Genomic DNA, 23,860 nt, shown 5'->3' with positions numbered 1-23,860 from the left:
TGGAAATGCTGCCTTTTGCATCTCATATGACTCATTCCTTGAACACCAAAGTCTTGCAGATCATTTGTGAAAGGGCAGTGTTTTTGTTTGTGTACTGTTAGCTCTCTTGTGCTCCCTATTTGAGAGCAGTACTCCAACAGTGACCTTTTAATATACAGCATTATTAACATTGTAACCCTCTATGACATCAGGTGGAAAATACTTTTATTCCTTTATTTTAAATGTAAGATCTTTCTGGATTATCTTATTAAGTGGGCAGCTTTACATCCTTCTTCCATTCTGTAGAAACAAGTGGTTTTTACTGAACTGTGTTACAGTTCTCTGGCACAGACAATATGCTTTAGATGAACACGGGTAGATGAAATATCTCTGAAGTCTAGGTTACCAATGACAGAAAAAAATATCTTGGAAATAGTGGTTAAATCATTATTTTTTGGAGCCAAATAAAATAGAGATCTTGATCTGATTAGAAAGAAGAAATGTACCAAAGCTTCCTTCTAGGTGGAGACCTTTGAGATCTATTCTCAAGGCCGGTTTCCGGGGAGTTAGTTGCATATGGGAACATTTCTCATTCCCCAGACGGTGCACTAGAACACAATGAAAATGCACTCCTTTAGGATCTGTGGTGTGGCTTCCTGTGGGAATGGGTGGAGATTGATTTTTGGGACTGATTAAGTGGTATATGTGAGGGATGTTGAAGGAGCTTTGAGCTCAAGCTGGATTCATACAGATGGCTTCACCCTGGGAAAACATTCTGTTCTAGTTCAGTTTTTCATTTCTTAGTGGAAAGGATCAGACACCATTTATGTTATATTCACTTTCCCTTGATGACTTCATGGAGTTAATGAGCTGCTTAAGATTAAACAAGCACTGAAATTTTTTGCTTGATCAAGGTCTAACATACCAAGGGTCTTACCATTCCTTGTAACTGATTTTTGCTGTCAAAATTAATGTGTTTCCCTATTGTAATCTTGAAGCTGGAGCTCTGTGAATCTGGATAATAAAAGTTGTCGTGGACATGTGAGTGTAACAAAACTGCAGCAGATCTCAGCTAGCTGATCATTCTGCAGTGAGCTAAAAAAGGCCATTCCTGGATCTGTTTTCCCGCTGATAGACAGTTTCTATATTTGATTCATCTGCTGTATCAATAACCTGCTGAGTTTAGAACAGCTGTAATTTATTCCCACTGTTTGCCTTTATTTTATGGTCCTGGCATTTGCTTTAATGTGGAGTCATTTTCTCCAGATGTTAATAAGGTGGTGTTAATGTTTCCACAACATTTTCTTGATAACATTTATGTAGAGCATGCCATCTGATAGTGCGGAATCAACCCATTTTAAAATACTGGTAATAATTTTCTAATTAAAATCAGAGGCTCAGAAGTGTTTTCTTCCCTGTACAAATTGAGGTCATACACATTCTCGTGCTTGGGGAAAATTATGTTTTCACTGAGAGAGTGAATATCTCTTACTGTACAAATTGGAAGCATGATATATGACATCGTGTATCAATGTTTGTGCATATGCACATTTTCAGATGGCAGCAGCTGATCCAGGTAAGCATTTTGTGTTTCCAGTGAAGTGATGCTCTCATTCATAGCTCTGCAAACTGCCAAATAATGATCCTTAAATCCCAGGAATGTTCTTTTTACTTTTAGAGAGAGGATTCCACAATTGGTAAGAGAGGTAGTAGACTGACAAGGGTCAGGAAAACCTGCTGTGGCTGCCTGAGGTTGCTATATCCAACCAAGTTCAGCTTTTATACCAACATAACATTTTTTCATTCTTGCTGACCTTTCTGAATTTATCTGAATAAAATTAAAATGAAAAAAGGAAATCACTAAATAGATCATCAAGTGAATCAGCAAATAAAATGAAACCAAAACACTAAAAAAGCACCCTATTTTGGAAATTCTATGGCCTGTTGAGTGCTGTTCTCAATACATCTAATAGTAGTTAGTGCTGTATGACCTTACTTTTAAATGATGTTCAGTTAATTTCGCTTTTCCACTAACACTCTTTTGCCTCCATTTTCCTGTTTAGATCATGCTTCTTAGCGATCCAGAGGTTGAGAGCAGCATCCTCATCAGCTCGGATGAAGGGGCTACCTACCAGAAGTACCGTTTGAACTTCTATATTCAGAGCTTGCTCTTCCACCCCAGGCAGGAGGAGTGGATCTTGGCCTATAGTCTGGATCAAAAGGTGAGCAGTTGATTTTGTGTTTCAATGATTATGAGCTAGGAGTTGAAGGGTATATTGTCTAGAACTGTGCACTTTCAGAGATGATGTAGAAATTATAGTGTGCTTCGCTGTTCTCACTTTGAAGGTTTAAGTGTGCTCAAAAGCCACCCAGTCACTCCAAAGGAAGCTCACTAAAAGGAGTTGAGTGTTACAGTGATCAGGAGGGGTGTGGTGAAGTGATGAAGTTGGGAAAAGAATTAGAGATTTGACATGACATATGGAGGTGTTCTAAAAATATATTGATTTGCAGGCTCTGATTGCTGAGTTGTCTCTGAAGATGGAGCACTCAGGCTGAGTTGGCCCGTAACAGCAGCCTGTTGAGCATTGTGGGGTGCTCATTCTGCTTGCAAACTGAACTCAGTTATCTGGAGATCAGGGAGCAGCAACAGATGACAAACTTCTCTGTGCCACTTTTAAGTCACTTTGCAGTGCCTTCTGTTAGTGAGACATCACTTAAGTCTGTTACTTTGTCCTTAGCAAGTTTGCTCTCACATAACACTCATCTACCTTGAAAGGTGCTGAGTGGGGCAGGTGTAATGTGATAGTAAAGTGCTGTGGCTAAGGAGTTGTGTGCTGCAATTCTGGTGCAGTAGTCCCTGCTACAGCTCAAAGCTGCAACATAGACTGGATGATTAAGTTACAAATTTTAGAAAGCTTAAAACTTGCCAAGCTTCCATCTTTCCTCTCTTATGTTTCCGTCATTCCTAGACTCTGGAAAGCAAAAACATGCTGAATAGCCACTAAGATTTTTCTCCTTGTGGTGGGTTGACCCTGGCTAGATACCATGTGTCCACCAAAGTTACTGTATCCCTCCTTTCCTCAGCTGGACGGGGGACAGAAAATATAGTGAAAGGCCTGTGGTTTGAGATAAGGGCAGGGAGAGATCACTCAGCAATTACTGACACAAGCAAAACAGACTTGACTTGAGAAAATTAATTGAATTTATTACCTATCAAATCAGAGTAGGATAATGAGAAATAAAAACTGAATCTTAAATCATCTTTCTACCATCCCTCCACTCTTCCCACGGTCAGCTTCACTCACAGTTTTCTCTACATCCTCCACCCCAGCAGCAGAGGGGGGTGGGACACAGGGGCTGTGGTCAATCACACATTGTCTCTGTTGCTCCTTCCTCCTCAGTGGAAGGACTCCTCTCACTCTTCCCCCACTCCAGTGTGGGCTCCCTCCCACAGAAGTCAGTCCTTCACAAACTTTTGCAATGTGGGTCCTTCCCATAGGCTATACTTCTTCATGAACTGCTCCAGTGTAGTTCCTTTCCGTGGGATGGAGGAAATAGACTTCAGTAACAGACTACCCCCAGTGTGGGTCCCTCATGGGGTCACAGGTTCCACCTACACAAACTCTTCTCCTTCCATGGATTGAGGGGCCAGCCTGCCTCACTGTGGTCTTCAGCATGGACTGCAGGGGAATCTCTGCTCTGGAACCTGGGGCATGTTCTCCCACTTCTTTACTGACCTTGGTGTTTACAGGGCTATTTCTCTCACGTATTCTCTCATTCCTCTCTGGCTGAAGCTGCTGGTTGGATTTTTTTAGTCACTTCTTAGACCTGTTATCTCAGAGGTGCTACCACCATCACTGATGGGTTTGACTTGGGCCAGCAGTGGGTCCATCTTGGAGCTGGCTGCATTTGCTCTGTTGGACAGCTTCTAGCAGCTTTTCATGGAAACTACCCCTGTAGCCCCCTCCCCGCTGTCAAAACCTTGCCGCTCAAACCAAGTACATGCGTTAATCTGTCAGATGTGTGTGTGTGTTCTGACCTGGATTCTCAGTTTCTGCAGTTATTGTTGAAGCTTTCTAAACTAGTTAGTCTCACATCCCAGCTATAAGAACTGTATAGCTAAAATAGTGTGCCTCTGTATTTGACAATTTCCTTTGAAAGGCTAGTGCAAGTCTTTACCAAAAGATTTACTGAGAGTGTAATCAAATAATGTCCTACTGCTCTGCTTCCCAATGCAACCTTTCCATCCACTCGTTAACAGAATGTGTGGCAGGCACCCGGTGTTTTGCTGCTGTGCTGCTGCTGATTCTTGGGTGACATTTGCAAGAACAAAGCTATTGTAAATACACTCCTTTCATAGTGTCAAGTCCTTACTGTATGAAGGAGGTAGTCAAATGTCAAATAGTTTTCTGCACTCAGATGTTCAATGTAAGAGGGATTTTGAAGTTGTCTAGAAAGACCAATCAATTTATTTGATGTCACAAAATGGTTTGATATCACTTTTAAACTGGAGGTAAAGATTTTGCATGAATATGGTGTTTGTACAAAGACAACCTTGAAAGAAACAGGCATCTGATGAGGTGCTTGTGAATGGGAGAAGCCAGATGTGATATACTGAGTATGTGTTTGCAAAGAGATCCGTCTGTAGTGAGTGCAGAGCATCTACTCTTGGGTTGAAGCACTGGACTTCTATTTCCAGTGCTTTATAGTCTTTTTATGATAGCCATCCAGAAGAAATCAAAATACAAGGTAGGCACATGTGATTGGACTGTGAGGTGGTAATTACACTCCCCTGGTCCAATACAGCAATAGCAGGCCAGGAGGATTTTTGCTCCTGCTCCTTCAAACTAGTGCATCTGTGTGCACATCTCAACTGCTCTCTGCTCAGAAGGACAAGGAAAATGGTCTGCAGCTTGTTGGTCAAATGGAAATGGAACAATGCAAAGTTCAGGCTTCTCCTTTATGCAAAGTTGCCTTTGCATTCCAGGCCACTTGGGATGCTTTTCTTCACTGCTCATAAGGATGACCTGAAGTGTTGGTTAAAATCTGGTCCTAAAATGGAACCATGGAGCAGTGCTTTTTTCAGTCGAAGCATTTCCTTAACATAACCGAGGTAGCAATTGTGCTCAGCCACATCTTGGCTTAGTAAGAGCCGTAAAAGAACTGTCACTCTGACTCGGGATCATGCAGCTTCACTGCAGTTACAGCTGATACTGAGACAATGGGCAGTGCTGTTAGAGCATGTCAGCAGTGCTGTGTGAAATCCCCAGGTGAAAGCTTCTGAGAGGCTGGTGTAATACATTCCTGCATGTCTGGAAACAGGAGTGCTGCCACAGTTGAGTGGGAACTAGAGGTCGACCATGTCCTTCTGTTAGGCTTGGCCAATGCAAGAGTGAAGTGTCTTTTAGGCTGTAAGTCCTATATGCTTAAGAAGATCCATCAGGTCTTTTGCATCTTCGTAAGATTGTTGCGGTTGTTCTCCTCTCTTTTTCTCTAGAAGCCAGATCTGGTTCCCACACCTTCCCACACTACTGTGCCATGCCTTCTCTCCTAGATGGGTTATGGGATCCTGCCAGTGGCATTTGCCATTTGATCTCTTAGCTGCTCACCACAAAAGAGCTGTTAAGAGCTCCTGGAATAAGTGTCTAGAGAGGCTGCAGTCATGCTCTACAGTTGTGAGGAGGCTATCCAAAGGGGCGCTGTGCTGTCAAGGGTAATTGTCCAACTGCAGCCTAGTTCTGCTGGCACTCCTCTGTCCTTTGTTTTTGTGCCCATTTTTCCATGAGGCAGCATGAAGGCACAAAATAGGTGGAGATGGATCAAATAATGCTTGCTTTCTCACTTCATATGTCCATTTTTCTGGTATATAACTCCTCTGAAACACTTTTGATTTGATGCATGAGAGGGCAATAAAATAGAAAGTTTATCATTAGCCTGTAACCTGCAGGTAATATTTACCCACAGATACGGTGACAAAGTAATTGCTGATGAAAGTCAGTGACTTGCTCTATGTTCAGAGGTGCAGCCACTGCTACAGTGGGAAACCATAGTCTTCCACCTCTCTAAGTTTTACAAGTGTGTTTGACCCTTAAAATCTATTTTAATAATTACTTCAGAGGCAGATTTAAAAATGCAAATAACTCTGAAAACAAATCAAGTACATGTAATTTGACTCCCAGCAGCAGAAACTATTAAGGGAAGATCTAATCCATCTTCTCATAACTGTGAGTGTGTAAACAAGTTGGTAAATTTAATTTCATTTCTTAGATTAAAATATGTATTTCAGATTCATATTCATCTCTTTAGTTTTCTTTCAATTAAAAAATAAAAATAATTTGGTGTTTTAAGCAAGCTGTGGTCAACTTGGCAATTAATGAGAATGATGAATCTGAAAATCCATTTTGTCTAGTATATTAGTCCACACAGTAAAATAAAATATCAACAGCTAGTGCCCTACAAGTAATGGATTTAGTCACTGTCTAGATCAAAAGACTTTAAAATTGTTTTGTGTATAACAATAGAAAACAATTTTAAAGTTTTGGTATGAAATAAAAATAGCCAGTGCTTTGGATCTTCCTGCTAGAAAGTTTTCCTCTAAGGTCTTCTGAGCTACAGTTCTGTGGCTGTAGTTCAAGCCTCTTTTTTAAGGATTGTTTTATCCTAAAAATCCATCATTTTTAGCTAACTTTTACACATTTGAAAACAATATTAAGCTATTTATCCAGTTGATTAAAAAAACAACCAACTAAAAAAACCCCAACACCTTTTGAATTCTGTCCTCTTAACAGAATTATTGTCCCCTCCAAGCTGGTGTTTTAGAAAGTCTATTCCATAGTCTGGCTTTCTTCTTTAAGAAAAGGAGCCCCGTTCTTCTCAACAGAACTTCTCCTTGAAATATGAAGAAGTGAAGGCCAAAGAGTTTGCAATGTTGCCTCTTCATATCAACTGAAATAATTTAATACAACAACAGTTCAATGAGAGGGAGCTCAGCAGGCTTTCCGAAAGATATTTTGCTGTGTGGCTGCTGGTTACTTTGTTGATTTAAGGACAACTCACAGTTACCACCGTTTGTTTTCTCTTTGTAGTATCCAAAGAGTTAGTGAGGATACTTCCTCAGTAGAGTCAACACAGCATATCGTTCCTGTTCTTAATTTTTATAGCCAATTACGACCCTCCTCTGCCTTGTAAACTTGCTTGTATCCTCAAATAAATACAGTATGGCTGAGCCAAGAAATCTGTTTGTGTGGGCATGACCACGTAGCAAGTTCTTAGACCCTGATGTCTTCTCACAACATGTAAAGCATAGGCAGGAGGAAATTTTGCGGGGCTTTAAGCAAACATGGGTGGGTGTACTACTTCCCCCTGAGCAGTAATGTGACACTGTGCAATTACCAGACCCTGGGAGATTAGTTGCATCTTGTGAGTTGAAAATCTTGGATCTTTTCCCAGTAGCTTTGTGCGTGTGTGTGTCTACTTTATTGATAAAATAGTGCAATCTGATGTATGCACGTGTTGGTTCTATTAATGGCCCCCCTGTGGCCTTTGTCAGAAGGTGGACACTATGTAAATGTTACAGCCAATTTGCTTCACGTCAGACTGGGTCTCACAAGTAGTGTCTATATTGACACAGACATATCACCCAATACAAAGGGAAAGGGACTTCATGCAACAATTTTCATGGATTTTTTCCCCCAGAAAATATATAGGAAGCCATTTAAAACAATCTTACAAAGTGTGGTGGGAAGGCGAATATACAAAAAAGGTGCAATACTGTCGATTGGAAAGTATGAGAAACAGCTTTGTGGAGTGCTGTGAAAGCTCAGAGTCTACCAGCAGATACTTAAGGTACAGTTTTCATTGCTGCCATTCATAGCAGCTGGGGATGAATATCTTGAATTGATCTTGCATTTCTGATACTAATATGTTGAGTGCCTTATTGTTTGTTTCATTTATCCAAGGAACCAACTAATTCTCAAGAAGCAAACCTTTCCACACCCCAATACCTCTCTGGGGAATGGATCAGTCTAGAGGGAGAAACAGAAGGGAGTTTCCAACTCCATGGAGTTTCTCTCAGAATGACATTGAAACGTCTTTCAGTGCAACATGCACAACTCTCTTGCATGAATATTTGTTTAGTAAATCATTAAAAAAAGATAATTTGTTTAAAAGAGAAAATATTAGAGAATAGGGAGAAAGATATTTAAAATATTTCCAATCACCACTGTTAAGAGAAAAAAAACCCAGCTATGCAGAGAGATACAATTCGACCTCTTCCTTACAGGCCAAACTATGATTTGGAGCTTGCTGGGAAGAGGTAAGGACTGAATAATTCAATAACATACCAATTTAAATTCCCCAGCTACACTATTACAAATTTGAGAACATTGGATAAACAAGGAGTTTGGCAATCAGTGGCTTCTCCCTCCATAGGGCTTATTCTTCAGCAGGAAGTGAACAAAATAAAATGGATATCTTATTATCTCTTCGAATGAGGTGATAAATAAAATGTGTAAGATAACATTCTGCTGTATCACCAAGTTACACCTGGCAGACAGTATCAGATCTGACTGGAGAGATTCCTTCGGTGTGGGAGATGTGGCAAGTTATGACCTGAAAATTGAGTGCAGTAATGTCACAGCCCTGACTATCTTGTCAAGACACTGCTGAATTTATTAAAAAAACCCCAAAAAACAGATAACACTGTGCCTATATGGGAAAGGGTGGTTTTCTTGTGATTTTTTGTTTGTTTGTTTGTTTTTGCTTTGTCTTTTTTTTTTTTTTTAATATCCTAGGCACAGAGCCAAAGCCATGAAGGCATTGCCTTTTTGCCACCATTATAGGTCACTGAGCTAGGCCATTAAGAGAGCCTTCAGAGCCTTGAAGGACCCTTGGTCTCTGTGTCTCAGGGGGTGTCAGGACTGCAGGGTTTCAGGTTTACCTCCCCCTCCATCTTCTCTGCTCAGCTTCAGTGGCAAAAAGACGTAGGGAGTTGTATTCACCTTCATTCCCAGCAAGTGCCCCAGCCCCTGGTCTTGGGTTTTTCTGTGCCACTCATGAAAACTTAGGCACATGAGGGCTTCAGGGTTGTGTTCAGGTGAGGGTGTTGCACTTTGAGTTGGAACTCCTTTTGTTGGAAAGTATGATTCCAGGGTGGCAGCTGCAGGTGTGCTGAAATTAAGCAGTGGGAGTTGCTGCACGTCTGAAGTGAGACGTGACTCCAGCCTAGGCCTGTAGGTTTTCTCTCTTAGAAACTGAGGTGTTGGGCTAATGAGGAGAGGCAGGTTGGTGGCTGCCTCTCATCTCATTTTGTTATAAATCAGCAGGCACCCAGAGCTGTCACCTGCTCCTCAGCAACATTCCTGGTCCTGGAATTTAAATGTAATTGTAGTTGTCAGAAGTTGTCAGAAGTGTGAGTAACCTCTCTTTTTATCAACAACAACTCAAGACTGCACCTCTTGGGTAAAACTCAGCTTTTCTTAGCAAGATGTGAACATTACATTTAACAAGGAAAATAAGCTCTTTCTACTCCCACATGGATCCTGATAGTAGAATCACCCTTTCATTGTATGATGTGAGAGAACACACTGGGGCTAATTTCTCATCATAACCCTTTGATATTTAAAGAGCACGATGATGGTGGTTCCAGTTCTGTGGATACAATGCTCAGCTTTCAGATTTATCTTGCACCAGTCACTTGGCATTTGGGCACCCCACAGAGTGAAGCTACAGGCACACCTATTGCATTCTTTTCTTCACTTAAAAGGGAAAGAAATTGAGAAAGCTGTCGTAATACCAGTTACTCCTGCCGGCCTGCCATACTGAGGAAGGAAATAAAGTGAGTACGTTGCCCAGTTGTAAAGGAACATGTAATGTTTCATGTTTAATACAAGCCATATTACAGTAACTGCTCTTAGAAATCCCTACCATACTGACTGGTCCATTGTATTACACACTCATATTAAAAAGCAATCCCTGCCCAAGAGTGCTTGCAATTAAACGTGAGGCTGACAAAGTGTTGTCCCCTGAGTATCTCTACTGTATTCAGGCACAGGTCATTAAAGTGTTTCATTGCCTAACTACCACTGAGGATTATAACAAAGTCAGAAGCTGAAGGCAGATAGAGCCCTGTTCCCATGACTTAATCACAAATAAGCCTTTCATCTCTTTGCCTTTTGAATGCTCTTCTGAGAACATCAGGTTCTACAAACATATCATGTGTCTCTCGCTGGACAAGCCACCTGCCAGCAGCTCTCCCAGGCAGGCAGGGCTCCATCAAACAGATAAACTGAAATGTTAGTAAAGTTAGAAAAACCCAAGCCAAACAAAAAGAAACAAAACCCACACCAAACCCTTGAGATTGGAAATATTTAAGGGCAATTTACAGAAGTCTCTTCTCCAATATGATAATGAACTGAAGAATCGAAATCACTTAACTTCATTTACAAATCATGAATATGTATCAGTGCTTTTAAATGAAAGAACTACTAAAACAGATATAGTGTTTGTTCAATTCATTAAAAGGAAGACAATTTATCAGAAGGTTTTTTCCACTCTTAAACTAAAGCTATATGCAAAATGTTGGGAAATCAAGACCTTGTGCTAAATTCTGCCGCATGATGAATATTTTTATAATCCTAATTAGAACTAGTCATTTAGTTCAGCAATTTCCCCCAATCTAGCCAATTTGAAATTAAAATAGATGCCTTGATTACAAAACTCATTAGCAAAGAAGCACCCTTTTTGCTAACCAGTTCATTTGGAATGCACAAGCTGAATGAAGTGAGGAGCACTTGTGTTGTCAATAGCTGTAAGTGAAGTGAGCCTTAATTGTTGGCATTGTGAAGTATTTGTATTGCTGCATGTTTCATTGCAGTATAATATATCATTCATTAAATGTAACAAAAGCAGTTTTAAAATGATTTAATTAAGTGGTGTTGGTGCACTAGGTAGTTTTTATAAAGTCAGATGTCACAATTGTTTGCATTTGAAGTATCGATGGGCATTACTGTCGGAAAGAAGACATATGACTCTACATTTATCATTCTGATTATGATAAGCCTGGCAGTTTTAACAGGAGATGAGAAATTAAATTATGCAACCCTGGCTCTACTTCAGAAATGCCCCATGAATTTTGTCCTGGCAAAATACTGAACTTTGGGTTTGTGATGATTTGTGGTGCCAAAAAGAAAGTAACGGCTCATGACACTTGATTTAGTTAGAACAGACTTTCCTATTGCTTGTTATTTATGTTATAGATACTTCATGAGCAGGTTTTACTTTGAAAAGGGAAATACAGAGATAAATGGAGCGAGATAGATTTGATGCTTAAATGTGCTCTTCTTCTGAAGCAACCTCATTTATTGTGTAACAGAGCAAGGATCCCCTGGTTTATTCCTGGGCCATGCTAAATCATGGCTGTATATTGATTTTATCTGGAGCCTAAGTGGGGTGAAGAGTGGTTATAAATACAGCAGATGGGAATAAACATGAAGGAGTGAAAAAGGGTGAAGAATAAGAACACCAGGGGCATGATTTATTTTGCCTGACTGTAGAGATCTAAAATGTTACAATGTATGCCTAGATTAGGTGTTGAGGCTTCACATTGTAGTTGGTGGTGATCTTCTAAGTGGTGTTGATTGATTTCTGGAAGCAAATGTAGGTGACTATTTTAGGGTAAGGTAAATTGTGCCTTAGACTCATTTGTATTGACTAGGCCTCCACTGACTGTCAAGGCAGTAATTTCCTTTCCTAGGATGTAACTATTTGCTATATTACTTGAGATTAGGGGACTTGAAACTAGCCCTGCTGTCTGGATGTGTGCAAAATGGATTACATGGGATATGATTCCAATATGATCAAAACAGCAAAAAGCATTAAGTTTCCTAGCTCCTCCTATCATGCCTATAGATTATAATGACCTCCACCCTGGAGGAGAAACCAAATATGATGTGCAAGCTGAGAAGGAATTCACAGTCTTTTGTTTTTCTTTATCAGGATTCATTTGTGTAGATGTGAGTTACCTGCCAGGCTGCTTCAGTAAAATGAGATGAACCCAGAAGGGTTTCCCAGGCCTTTTTTCCCTTTTCTTGCTTTCTCTCCTTTTTTTTTTTTTAATCCCCATTCCCTTTTATTTGCCTTCCATATTGCTTTTCAAAGCTCTTTCTCAGTATTTGCATGTCCTTATGACTACATTAAGTCTCTTCTAAAATCTGTTGAGCAGAATTAGATGAAGAAAGAACATTTGCCAAGCATTCACTTCACCTCAGATATTTGCTGATGCTGACCATGAAAAACTTGGTTCCTTTCCCCTCCAGAAGTTGACTCAATGTGGATGCTTGAGTTTAGAATGTGACTTTTCTACAGTAAAGAACAACAGGATTAATTTTGCCTAAAATATCACAGCTAAAGTAACAAGAAGAGCCTGTGACAATGGATGTAAACACTTGTGAATTTACTAAAACTTATCAGAATAAAAGGCAACCCTGACCTCAGAGCAGCCAAATTGTTTAGTCTGGGCCTAATTTTAAGGTTACACATAAATGTTTTTGTGATTGAAGGCCTTTAAGTATGTAAGCCTTTACACATTAGGATGTGAAGTGGCCATACAGACAGACTTTCACTACTGCAAAGTGTCTGCAAAGACATACAAGTTATGTGTGGGATTTTACTCTTGGGATTTTAAGTAATTTCAGTCTCCTGGGTTTTGCTGCTCTCTCATCTTTCCTTAATGCTTCAGGACATTAAAGCTATAGCTTAGGGAAGATAGGTCTGCCAGCACCAGAAATTATTGCTGTGGGCATGTAGAATTGAGTACAGAGGGATGCTAATTCCCTTGGACTAGAGTACCTGCTGGGAGGTGAAAATTAAGAAGCTGTTGTTTTGTTAACCATTAAGGTCATTCTTTATCCAGAAGGATTTGGGACCTAGCAGCTCCTATTACTATCAGTGACTCAGGTAGCTGTTGGAAGTCTGCCCAATGGGGACTGTTCTTTCTGTCCAGGTAATGGTGGCATTTATTAGTATTTGTACATTGCCTTGACAATACAAGACCCCGCTGTTGAGAAATATTGCACATTGGGATGGTAGTAGGCTACTTAAGATAATATTTTCATCTTTAAAGTCCTTAAAGATGGGTGACTGGGATGGCACAGACTAGTGTCCTTGAGGCAGCCAGCTAGATGGATGATGTTGAGAGATAGAGGTTGTAAGATCCCAAGTCTTAAGCTCATGAAAGGAGTTATACTTAAATAAATATTCAAGGCCCTAAAAATTATCCTGCTGAAGTATTTAGAAGAGTCTTTGGTTCTTTTAATACCTTAAGAGAGAGTGCAAAGGAGAAGACGCTGCACACATTTTCTCAGGAGGTACTTTACTGGTAAACTTTAGGAAATAAGAGTATTTGGCAAAAGTTTAAAGGGGTAACATTCAACCAAAACAAAGCATTCCACCAAGCATTGACTTAGCACATGCTAACCCATACAACTTAGTAAAATCCAACCCATCCAGTCCTGTCACCCAAAATATTAAGAAAGGAGATTAAGAGAAGAAGTAAAGAAAGGGACAGAAAAAGAAAAGCAATAATTAATATAATAATCCAGTGTCTCTCAATCCCCCCAAGCAAGCACCTTACGTGCACAATTGTTACATGATCAACACCCAAGAACAGGGACAGTCTGTGAGGGTGCTTCCTGAGGGATGCATTTCCGTGTGTTGGACTGGGAGCTTGCAGTCATGAGTAGGAACGGCAGGCCTGGAAATAGCAGGCTATCCCTTGCTCTGAGTTCTGCCCCTAAGACAGTGGTCTTTTAGCTTCCTGTTAGGAGCTGTGGAACCTCTGGCACATTTGCATAACCTGAAAAAAAGGCTAGCACTCTGGAAGAGGGCTACGTGAACAATCCAGGGATGGGAACCTTTAGGATGTGTACAGTTGACCAAAGGATTTTCTAGTTTGCTTCTAACTGCTCTTGTAGCTGTGCTTTCCATTGCAGTTGAGGATATGTAGGGCCCAGTAAGGTCATCAGATCCTATAGGTTGGTCCTAGACCACATAGAACATTTCTGACTTGGTTTCAGTGGGGATCCTATGATGGCAATACCTACATAATGATTTCCTGCTGGGCATGTTATATCCATATCCATTTAACAGGACACCATTTTTATATCTTATTTTCATCAGTATATTATCAAAATCTTTTTATACGGCTGAAAGAGGCATATCTGAGACCCAAAGAAACAGGAGCTCCAGAAAGGAGCAGGCAGGAGCTGATATTTCCTCTCCACCACTCTCTTGTGAAATACAACTAGATTTTGTAAATCCCAGGATACCCTGGGGATTTTTACACCATGCAGTTCTTAGTAGTCCCTTTGTGACATGACAAATCATCTGGTTTACCAAGCAGTGTCAGTGTTACCACAGTCTTGTCCTGGGCTTGTTACCTACCACTGCCATACAAGGGACATTTAACTGGTTCAGAAATCACAGCTGGATGTTGCCAATACAGGGACAAAGTCAATGAGGCAGTGAGAGAGGCTGAAGGGCAATTGAAGCACAGGAAGGTGAAGTGAGCTGTGCAAGGTTAGCCAGCTAACCAGTGACAGCTGATTACTCAGACTTCCTGAATGATGTTCTCCTTTCCTTTCCACTGGCCCATGTGATCCTACAAAAATGTTACAGCTTCTTGCTACCCCATGTCTCCCCAGGCTTCAGGCTGTGGCAGAACTTTTGGTGTGGTCAAGGTGGGGCCCCTGTGTGGGAATTTCACATAGTAGTAAATGTGCAGGGTCCTTGTGAAGGGCAGAGATGGTCCTTCTTTTATGTTCTTTTATGTTGCAGCACAGCAGTATACTAAAAACCTCATACATTTAATTTCAAATCGCTTAGTGTCTTTTGTATGTAATACTGGAACCTGGTATGTGGCCCTAGTTTTGTCTCAGATTGCCCTTTACAAATAGGTTCCTTTCTCTTGCTCCCTCCCTTTTTTGAGTAACTACAAACCATCCCTGTCTCCAGTGCTTGGTTTCAGTAGGGAAATGGACCATGTTCTGATCTAATAGTATACCTGAGTTGGTTTACAAAGATGTGTACAGTCACATATGTAGCAGCTGATATTCAGTGTGAGTCCATTGATTTTATCTGGGAAATGCTGATTTACATCACTGGATGATCTGACCTGTAAACATATATGGTATTCTTTTCTCACATAAAACAAGATAGATGTAGTTTATGCCTTCCTGTGTACAGGTTTTTTTTTTCTCCTAAAATCTGCCTGCTGAGAGATGCAGAGTCTTTGGTCTCATCTGCCTTTGTGCAAGCTATCACTCATATTAAGGCAACTATCTCTTTCTGTTGTTCAACCTTGACATATGAAAATTTGCCAGTATTGGTTTTTAATTTTCTCCTATTTTCTCCTTTTTTTTTCTCCTTTTTTTTCCCTTCTGATAGAAACTGCATGTAATCAATATTATTCTGGGGAATAAAGGTGCCAGAGGAACAGCTGTAACTCCTTTGTCCCCTCAGTAGGCACAGATGATTCAAATGTCCCCTATGCTCATTGGTAATCCAGTGTATGTTTCAGTTTTTCATGATCATTCCATCGGTGGTGAAAAAGGAGGCCAGTGCCTGGAGTTTTGGTCTAGCACCTCAGGAACTACAATCCCAAGTGTTTGGAAATAATTAATGGATCCCTTGAAAGTCATGAGTTTGATAGAGAAAAAAAATCAGGAAGGTGTTTGAATTGTTTCAGTTGTCCTCTATTATATTTCTCTTGATGCTTACGTGTCTGAGGAAAGGGTTGGGAACCATGTTTTTCAAATGCTTCCTCACAGTTAATAAAAGTAGAAGTTTTATCATTAAAAAATAAAAGCAGCAAAACCCTCAAGATTTTCGTAATGTCCTGATTCCAGCATTGTTCTGCTGCAGGTCATTTATGCTTCCATATCTTTATTCCTCATTGCAAATGCTGCTGCACATCTTCAATTGTGTTTTGGTGCACATTTCAGCTGGGTATCCATATTGCTTGTCTGGGAGAAGACTGGTGGCCTGTTTGTACAGGGTGTGCACATGCCTGTGTGCATGTTTGAATTTTTGCAGTAGAAACCCCACAGCAGTTTTGTGACAGTTACAAGAAGTTCTTCCAGAGTAATGAAATTCTTTAGTTTTGTGTTCAATTGATTTTTATAGGACCATGGGTGGCTATAAAATGAAAGTTAGGGCATGATGCAGTAAAATTTTGACACATTCGAAGTATTGTGGGTATGATAAAAGGAGGAGCTGAGGCATCAAAATGAAGGGTGATATTTTTGAGAGGAGGACAATTGATCAAAGAAACAACAAAGCTTAAAGCTTTATAAAAAATTCTTGAGATTCTGTAGTGCAAAAGGAGGAAAGCAGGATCCTTCTCACAGCGTCGTACCTTGGGCCTCTCATTTCTGCCAGCAGCTCAGTGATCATAAACTGTCTGAATATAGATTTTGTAGCATTTTATGTTTGCAGTGTTCAAGAGATAACAGCACGTACAAATAACATGTTAGCAGAATATACCGTGCCCAAGGGGGCTTTCCTGCCATATAGTAAAAGAACAATAATGTCATCAAAAGTTTTGCTACCAAAACAGGACTCTGGCTTCGTCCTCTAACACAGCACTTGCTTCAGGCCAGTTGATTTTCTCAGACCTTGGTGCAAATCCACAAGAGTTATGCACACATAGCCAGTGGCACAAATGTGATGAGCCTGAAAGTTCTGCAGCAAAATTAAGTCTGGTAAGTCCCCAGCCAGATGAGCTGTGCTTTTTCTCAAGTGACAGCATGGAAAAGGTTGCTTTATTTTTCCTTTGCCACCTTCCAGTATGAGTTATGCTGTACCATCACTGTGAACTTAGGTTAACTTCAGGAATTAGAGTTACATTATATCAAGTTTGGTGAGTTGCCATAGTTTTTGCCTTGAATCAGCTTTGTTTATTGTTGAGGTTTTATGGGGGCTTTTTTCCTTCACTCTACTTCATGAGGTGAATTGAAGGCACCTAGAGTTTGAATTAAATGGGATAAATAGCTTAAATATAGATACCACAGAACATTTAGAAACCTGGAGAGCTGCTGAGAGAGCTTAGTTAGGAACTTCCTTTTTCTCGCATGATCTGCATTTGCAGATTCATTTGTTCCAAAGGTAAAAAAGTTGTTTGTTTGCAGGAACTGGGTGATGGATGAATCAAAGACAGCAATATAAATGGTGTGGGCCAGCAGCTCTAAGGGATCCCTGAAACATGCGAGTTTCTCATTTGGTGATTTTTCTGGCAGTGAAGCCTCAGTGCAGTGACAGTTTCTGCTACAGCCATCAAGCTAAATTGTTCCTGATGGTGTCTGGTGTTTACAATGATGCTGTTCATTTGGGTTCCTCGTGCAGTCTCCCTTGCACGTTTGGATCAGGATGAACTTAATCACTGTGAAGTGCAGGGAGGACACCATCTCTCATCTTCCATGAAACCACTTTCTGTTCCCTTCCTACATATGATCTCTAGCTTGTGTATGTGTGGCGATGACTGCCTGTATAATCGGGCTCTGCTTTTCCCTTCAGTAGCTGTCTATTGTTGATGCATGGATTGCTAGGGAATCCAGTCAAAAAAAATTTTGGGTAGATAGAGATGAACTGAGTTACCCCATGGGATTTTAAGAGTGTTATAGTAAGAGCAGTACTGAAGAACATTCTCAAGCTAGCAGAGCCCCTGGTGGAGACTAGAATTGGCCACCAAGTAGGAGAGTAAAGCTGAAAGGAACTCCAAGTTTCTTTATTATATGTTCAAGCTTGCTTCTTGATTCATTATAGGACAGGATAGACAAGCATGTGGTAATGAAGGTGGCCTAAAAGAAAGAATTGTAGAAGATCGTACGAGAGCTAGGGTAATATTTGCTGAAGCTGCATCTTCAATGCTATCAGAAACTGAAGTTTTCTACCTTGCTTTTATAATTTTTTACTCATAGAATTTATTTCACAGTCACAGTTGTCCTATCAGCTTCTGTTTTCTCTTTTGGGAGACATAAGACTCCCATTAACTAAGGTGTGCCTTTCTCTGGGCTGGTTTGGTCCAATATCTGGCCTTGGTCCCAGGCAGTATAGAGCATAGACTGTGTGTGTGGACCAGAGTTGTCCAGACAGGGATTTCTTCCAGTGTAAAACCCATACACTTCCTAAGCAGTATCCATTCATCTCTTGTAGTTTCCCAGCTACTGTCAGCCTTTCAGGATGACAGTGGGGGCATATCCATGACCAAAGGAGACAGAGGTATCCCAGTGTGTTGTGGCAGCCCATAAATGCTTGCTCTGCATCATAAATCCATGACAGAACCCACGGCCTCAGGCTGAGGTGCCCTCATAGGGTGAATGAAGTATAAGAATATGGACAGTTTGTGAGACTGCTCAGACTTTGTGAAGAAATAGGGTCACGCAACACCACTGAGAAGTGGGGTGAAGGTCTTAAGGAAGTCTTCAGCTGGTGAGATGAGAACTGTATGAAGAGAGTGGACACCTACCCACTGTCAGGGCTGACCCCAAGTGGGAACAGCATTTTCATCTGTGTGAACTAGATCAGTTCAGGTGTGTGTCTTCTCAGTGTCTGAGGGGTGATGTGTCACACAACTGGGAAACTGTTTTGAGTAACAGTCTGAGAAAATGCTGATGAATGCAAAACTATTTTGGGTGTCAGGGGTGTGTGTCAAATAGCATACAATTTAATCTGGAGCAAAATACATTGCTTTCATTTTGCCTAAATGACATATTATGCTTGAGCCCAAACTAGTATTTCTTTGAAGCCATGTGAAATTTTTTACATGAACAGTAATTACATTTCAGAATAAAATGTTGTTCTAAATACAGTTTCAAAACCTATTCATTAATGCCCATGTACACACTTTTAGAAATGTTTTTTCCACTTAAAGAAATAAATTGGAAAAATCTTATGTAAATTTGGAAGGTGGTTTGGTGGTGTGAAATCTCTTTCTTTCACTAATCTGAAAAAAACCCTCTGCCATTAAATCCTGTTCTGTGTAATATAGAGATTAACCTACAGATAGTGCCACAGGGTTTATAAAGGAAGGAGAGGAGCAGCCAAGCATGTGATGGTAGTTTTATGTCCCACTCTGCCTTATGTTGGAGCCTCTCCTGCTTTCTCCCTTGTAGTCTTATGCTCAATAAACATGAAAGATTGGTCTGTAATAGCAACAAATGTACCCAGATGCTTGCACTGTAATTAAAGGCATATATCACACAATAAAGCACATTTGAATGAAAAATCTTCCCATTAGACGTGTGGTTCCCATTTATTTCTCCTTATTGTTAAACTTTTGGAGTATAAGCATTGATGGAGTGTAAGGAGGGACTTCTAAAGGGCTGCAGTGTGGTGCCACCAGGAGCAAACAAGATTTTCCTTTTTGGGCTGGGAGGGAACAGAGCTCCCCGGTGAAGGCTGATCTGCACAGCAGCATTGGCTTCATCCAGATGGATCCATTTAGCACAGACCTCAGACCAAAAACTGCCAAGTGATTTTTAACCTGAGAAGAAACTGGACAAAGGGACCAGCCTGGCTTGGACACAGAAAAATCAGCAGCCATTGAAGCTGATTCACTCTTTTGTGATGGTTAAAGAGCTGATCCTAGAAAAAGGAGTGAAGCAGCTGGGGACAACAGGAGCAGCTTGCAACCCTCCTCTACCTCTGGCCGAGTCTATTGGATGCCAGTGGTATATACTGGTAAAGATAACTCCTGGTGTACCTTGTAGATTGTGGTAGCAGGAGGCAGCTCTGCCACCTCCATCCCATTCTGATCTCTTCACAGTTCCATGCAAACCCATATAGTTACATGTGTCTCTGTTGTGCCATGTGACGGATCAGCTCTGGCAGTTGGCACACATGGCTTATCTGTTCTGTATTCTCAAGACTGAAAAATGTTGTGAATTTTTCCTCCAGTTCATTTTCCTTCTAGGAATGAACTTTCTGGAATTTTAAGGATGGCACCTTCTTCTTTTGGAATTTTGTCTGTAACACAGAAGTGTAGCGAAGAGACAAACCTTGCAATTTTCTGAGAGTTTACAGCTTTTTCTGAGCCTCTAATTTTTTTCTAGTGATCATGGTCATTTTCCCTCTGTAGAGAAAATGCAAGACCCTGCAACAGACTTTCTTTTCTGAGTTATTCTTTGCAGTACATTTGCATGCAGTCCAACTTCCTGCTGAAATGTTGACCTAATTTTATTTTTCTTCTGTCCCAGTTTGAGATTTTGGCAGGAACCCTCCACATATCTTGTAGATTTTTCCCACCAGCTCTGGCAAAGAAGGTTTTAGTTTGCTTTGTGCTTTTCTGGGATCAGAGCCATCTTTTCATGTAAGCAATCTGATCTACTGCTCGGGATCATGCTCTTCTGAGGCCATGGCAGGCCAGACTAATCTGACCCTCCTCTTCCATCATGTGTAAGCTGCTGCCCAGTTATTACCACTAGACTGACTCTCACTCTGCAGCATTTATGTTGAATGCATCTTCCCATCATCAGCTGGATGTATTGTCTGGGGGGAGTCTAATTTTTTGTGTAATAAATGCATTGTTTCTCTAAGTGCATGTAGTCCAGCTGTTCTTCCTAACTTTGTCTGACACCATTATTTGCGCTCCAGGGTTGACTGGCAGGGAGGAAACTATTGAGATTCTCACAAGATGTTTTCTGAGGCCAATAGATCTGATTTCATAGCCACAAAGAGTATTTGATTTTATTTGCTTATAAGTTCTTTATATATGTTCCTGATGCCCTTCTTGTGTGCTTAGGCATAAAAGTCTATAGATATAAAAGGTCTATAAATTTCTTTAGTCCGTCATCTATTGCTTTTCAGTCTATATGTGACATCTATATGTGCTTCTTGCTGTGGTAAAGTGTACCCAGGCTCTTGTATGCTTAGTCTTTCTTCAGCTTGCCTTGAATCTTCATTCTTCTTCATACTTCCCCCAAGAAGACCAAGCAGGTCAACCTGGAAACAGGGAACCTAACATGAAATCCATCTCAGCTAAATCATGTGTCTGTGGTGGGGTCATTTCCTTCTGCACTAGTCACTGCTGGTTGTTTATAGTGTCTTTTGAGAGAGGTGGAGGATTCTAAGGCCTGAATAAAAAGGAATTTTAGAAGTTTCTTGCCTGTCTAAAAATGAGCCTTGGTGACTAGCTCAGATGTGTGTGACTAACATCAGGGGTTGAATCTCTTCTTGGGGTTTCCATGTGTTTCCTTCACTACACGTTCTCCTCCCCTCTCTCTAAGTAGAATTTAAGCAGACCAGTTTCTCATGCTGTTCCAGTTCTGAGAAGCTTTGTTTCTCAGGAAAGTCATCCTTTTCAATTCTTTTGCTAGCTCTCATTGGCAAAATAAACAAAACACTCAAAACAAACCCTGGACAAGATCATCTGAGAGTTTGTACTGGAGAATTTCAACAGCATTTTTCATATGCAGCTCTGTGGATGTATGTGTGTATATCTCCTTCCTTTACAGCTCTGTAGTTCTGACCGTGTTTCTGGCACATTGCATGTGTTTATGGCACAGAATCTGACACCAGGGATAAAGCTGCATCTTTAAGGGGCTTGCCACTTCACTTGGAAACAATGCTAGTGTGAAATGTTTCAAGTATTCTTAGAGTTTGAAGAGGAAGCATTCTGCCTATGTTATGTAGTATCTTTATGATTCAGATTTGTGCTGAGCAAAACAAGCATGATTAAGGTTCTGGCCTGTGGTGAAACAAAGTTCTAAATCACTTGGGCTGCCAATGTCTTTGCTTGCACAGATTGTGTTCTTGGTAAAAAGCAAGGCTGTGTTGGTGGATGTGATACGCCTGGTGCTACGATCCTTGAGTGTGGAGTATCGTGATGCTGTTTGGATAAACATTTGCTATTTACAGCCTTTACATTTCTAAATGAAAGATCTAACTAGGCTCCTGAATACAGGCAGATTTTGAGCAACCTTGTCTAGTGGAAGGTGTCTCTGCCCATGGCAGGAGGATTGGAATGAGTTGATCTTTAACGTCCTTTTCAAACCATTCTATGACTCCATGATTTTTTTCCCCTAGTATTCAGTACCCTTTTTCAAAGACTGTAGCTGTACTGCTGAACTGGGGTGACCTCAAAGCCAGGTGTGGAAGCAGAGTTGCTCTTGAATCCTGCCAGTGTCTATCACCAGACACACTAACACAGGGCAATAGTTTGGGTACTTCATTAAGCATGGGAGCACATTAGAAAATACATTTGTCCAACACACAAAATGCTGGACCCTTCGTCTTCCTGAATCCCATCTGTACTGTAGCAGTGTCACATGCCAGTCTGTAGGCAAGCAGGAATTCTAGGGCCATGACTAGTAAATGCTCTGGCTGTCTTGCTGTAAGGGTAGATGAAATTGATAAGTATCATTCAGATGGGCTCAGTAGGGTATCTGAACATTGTGTGTTTAGCACCTTGTCTTTCAAGAAGCTCCTGGAACCTGTCAGCTCAAAGAGGTGCAGAGGTTTCTGGGATAGGCCAAATGCTGTGACTGTGTTTATTGAGGTGTCTCTGTAGTAGATGTAGAATTCTGAGTTCACTTTCATATAAAAAAACCCAAATTATTTCACCCTTGCCTTGAGCCAGGATTTTGTCCTTCTGTTTTGGGTCCTGCCTTGGAGTTACTCCTTACACAAATCCTCGACATGCCACTCTTCAGCTGCATTGAGGGACAAGAGCAGTCCATACAAACATAAAGACCCATAATGGTCTTAAATTTTCAGTCATCAGAGCATGTCAAGTAACACAAGGGGGTTTCAGAAAGGGCATACCCTCACAGTACACCCTCATGGTACGCTGGAGTCCCTTCCTCTTGAAATGATGTGTTGGAGTGCTCTGGGAGGTGGAAATGCCAGAGATTATTTGTCACTAAAGACCAGAGCAGAGCTTTAAAAAGGTAAAACCTTGGCACCTTACTTACCTTGTTTCTTTCCTTTGCTTAGTATTCAGCCTTTGGACAAATTAATCTCTGTTGAAATCTGCTGTACCTGCCACTAAATTTGTTTTCTTCTCTAAAAATATCTGTTCTCTCATGAAGGGAGATAAACAGAAAGTGTATGTATATATTCAATTTTAGTGCATACTAGAAATCTCTTTATTGTATGTTTTATTTAGTAATTCAACATTAACCTTTACATTTGCATCTGTAAATAATACTATAAAAGTGAACTGGGCCAGAGAGGCCTTTTAGGAATTTGTTCTTTCATAGAGCTTTAAGACTCAGTCATCTGGTTAAAATTCAAAGTGGACACCTAGAATAAAAAGGTGAATAAATACAAAAATGTTATTGAAATTAATAGTATCCTCCTTACCTCTTTATCTTAAATCACATAAGACTGCAAGTTCAATTTAATCCTTCTACCATCAGTCAGTCCAAGCGCTAATAGAGAGAAGGGAGGAAAAAGCCAGACTAGTAGCTGGTTTCTGGTTTTTAACCTGATATAGAGAAGGATGCTCCCTGAATGAGACACTGGGAGAGATGAGTAGTTAGAAAGAGATTGTGCTTCATGCTGCTGAGCTGTCTGTAGCTACTGCTGTTAGGCTGCTGCTGCAAAAAAGGGAAATGCTAGGGGCAAAAGATAAAAGAGAATCCAAGGAAATGGATGTATTTTGCTAATCCTTTCCCCTCATGGCAAGAATGGTTAATCTGTTGCAGAATACAATCAGGATGCTAGACCCACTTGCCCTTGCTTGTGAGCGTGAGTTAACTGAGGGTAATGAGTTAACTAAGCTGCCTGGAGCCTGTGATTTGCACAGCACCATGGTTGTACAGCCCCAGGGCTCAATTTGTGAGTAGTACCTGCAGCCAGGAAATAGAAAGGATGACCAAGTTGTTTC

General features: G+C 40.7%; 1 protein-coding gene across 2 annotated transcripts in view; it reads left to right on the top strand.

The window, feature by feature from the left end:
* Window positions 1-23,860, top strand: part of SORCS3 (sortilin related VPS10 domain containing receptor 3) — a 296,555-nt gene that overhangs the window by 152,185 nt on the left and 120,510 nt on the right. For both annotated transcript variants that reach the window (XR_001873022.1, XM_017804150.1), the window contains exon 4: window positions 2,043-2,201. Coding sequence is in view for 1 of the 2 variants with exons in the window: in XM_017804150.1 (XP_017659639.1) it covers window positions 2,043-2,201 (159 nt within the window). In the remaining variant the exon portion in view is untranslated. The remainder of the gene's footprint in view (window positions 1-2,042; window positions 2,202-23,860) is intronic.

Source organism: Lepidothrix coronata, unplaced genomic scaffold (genome assembly GCF_001604755.1).
Source record: "Lepidothrix coronata isolate B3197 unplaced genomic scaffold, Lepidothrix_coronata-1.0 Scaffold8, whole genome shotgun sequence".
Lineage (NCBI taxonomy): Eukaryota > Metazoa > Chordata > Aves > Passeriformes > Pipridae > Lepidothrix > Lepidothrix coronata.
This window is presented reverse-complemented; position numbering and strand designations above follow the sequence as displayed.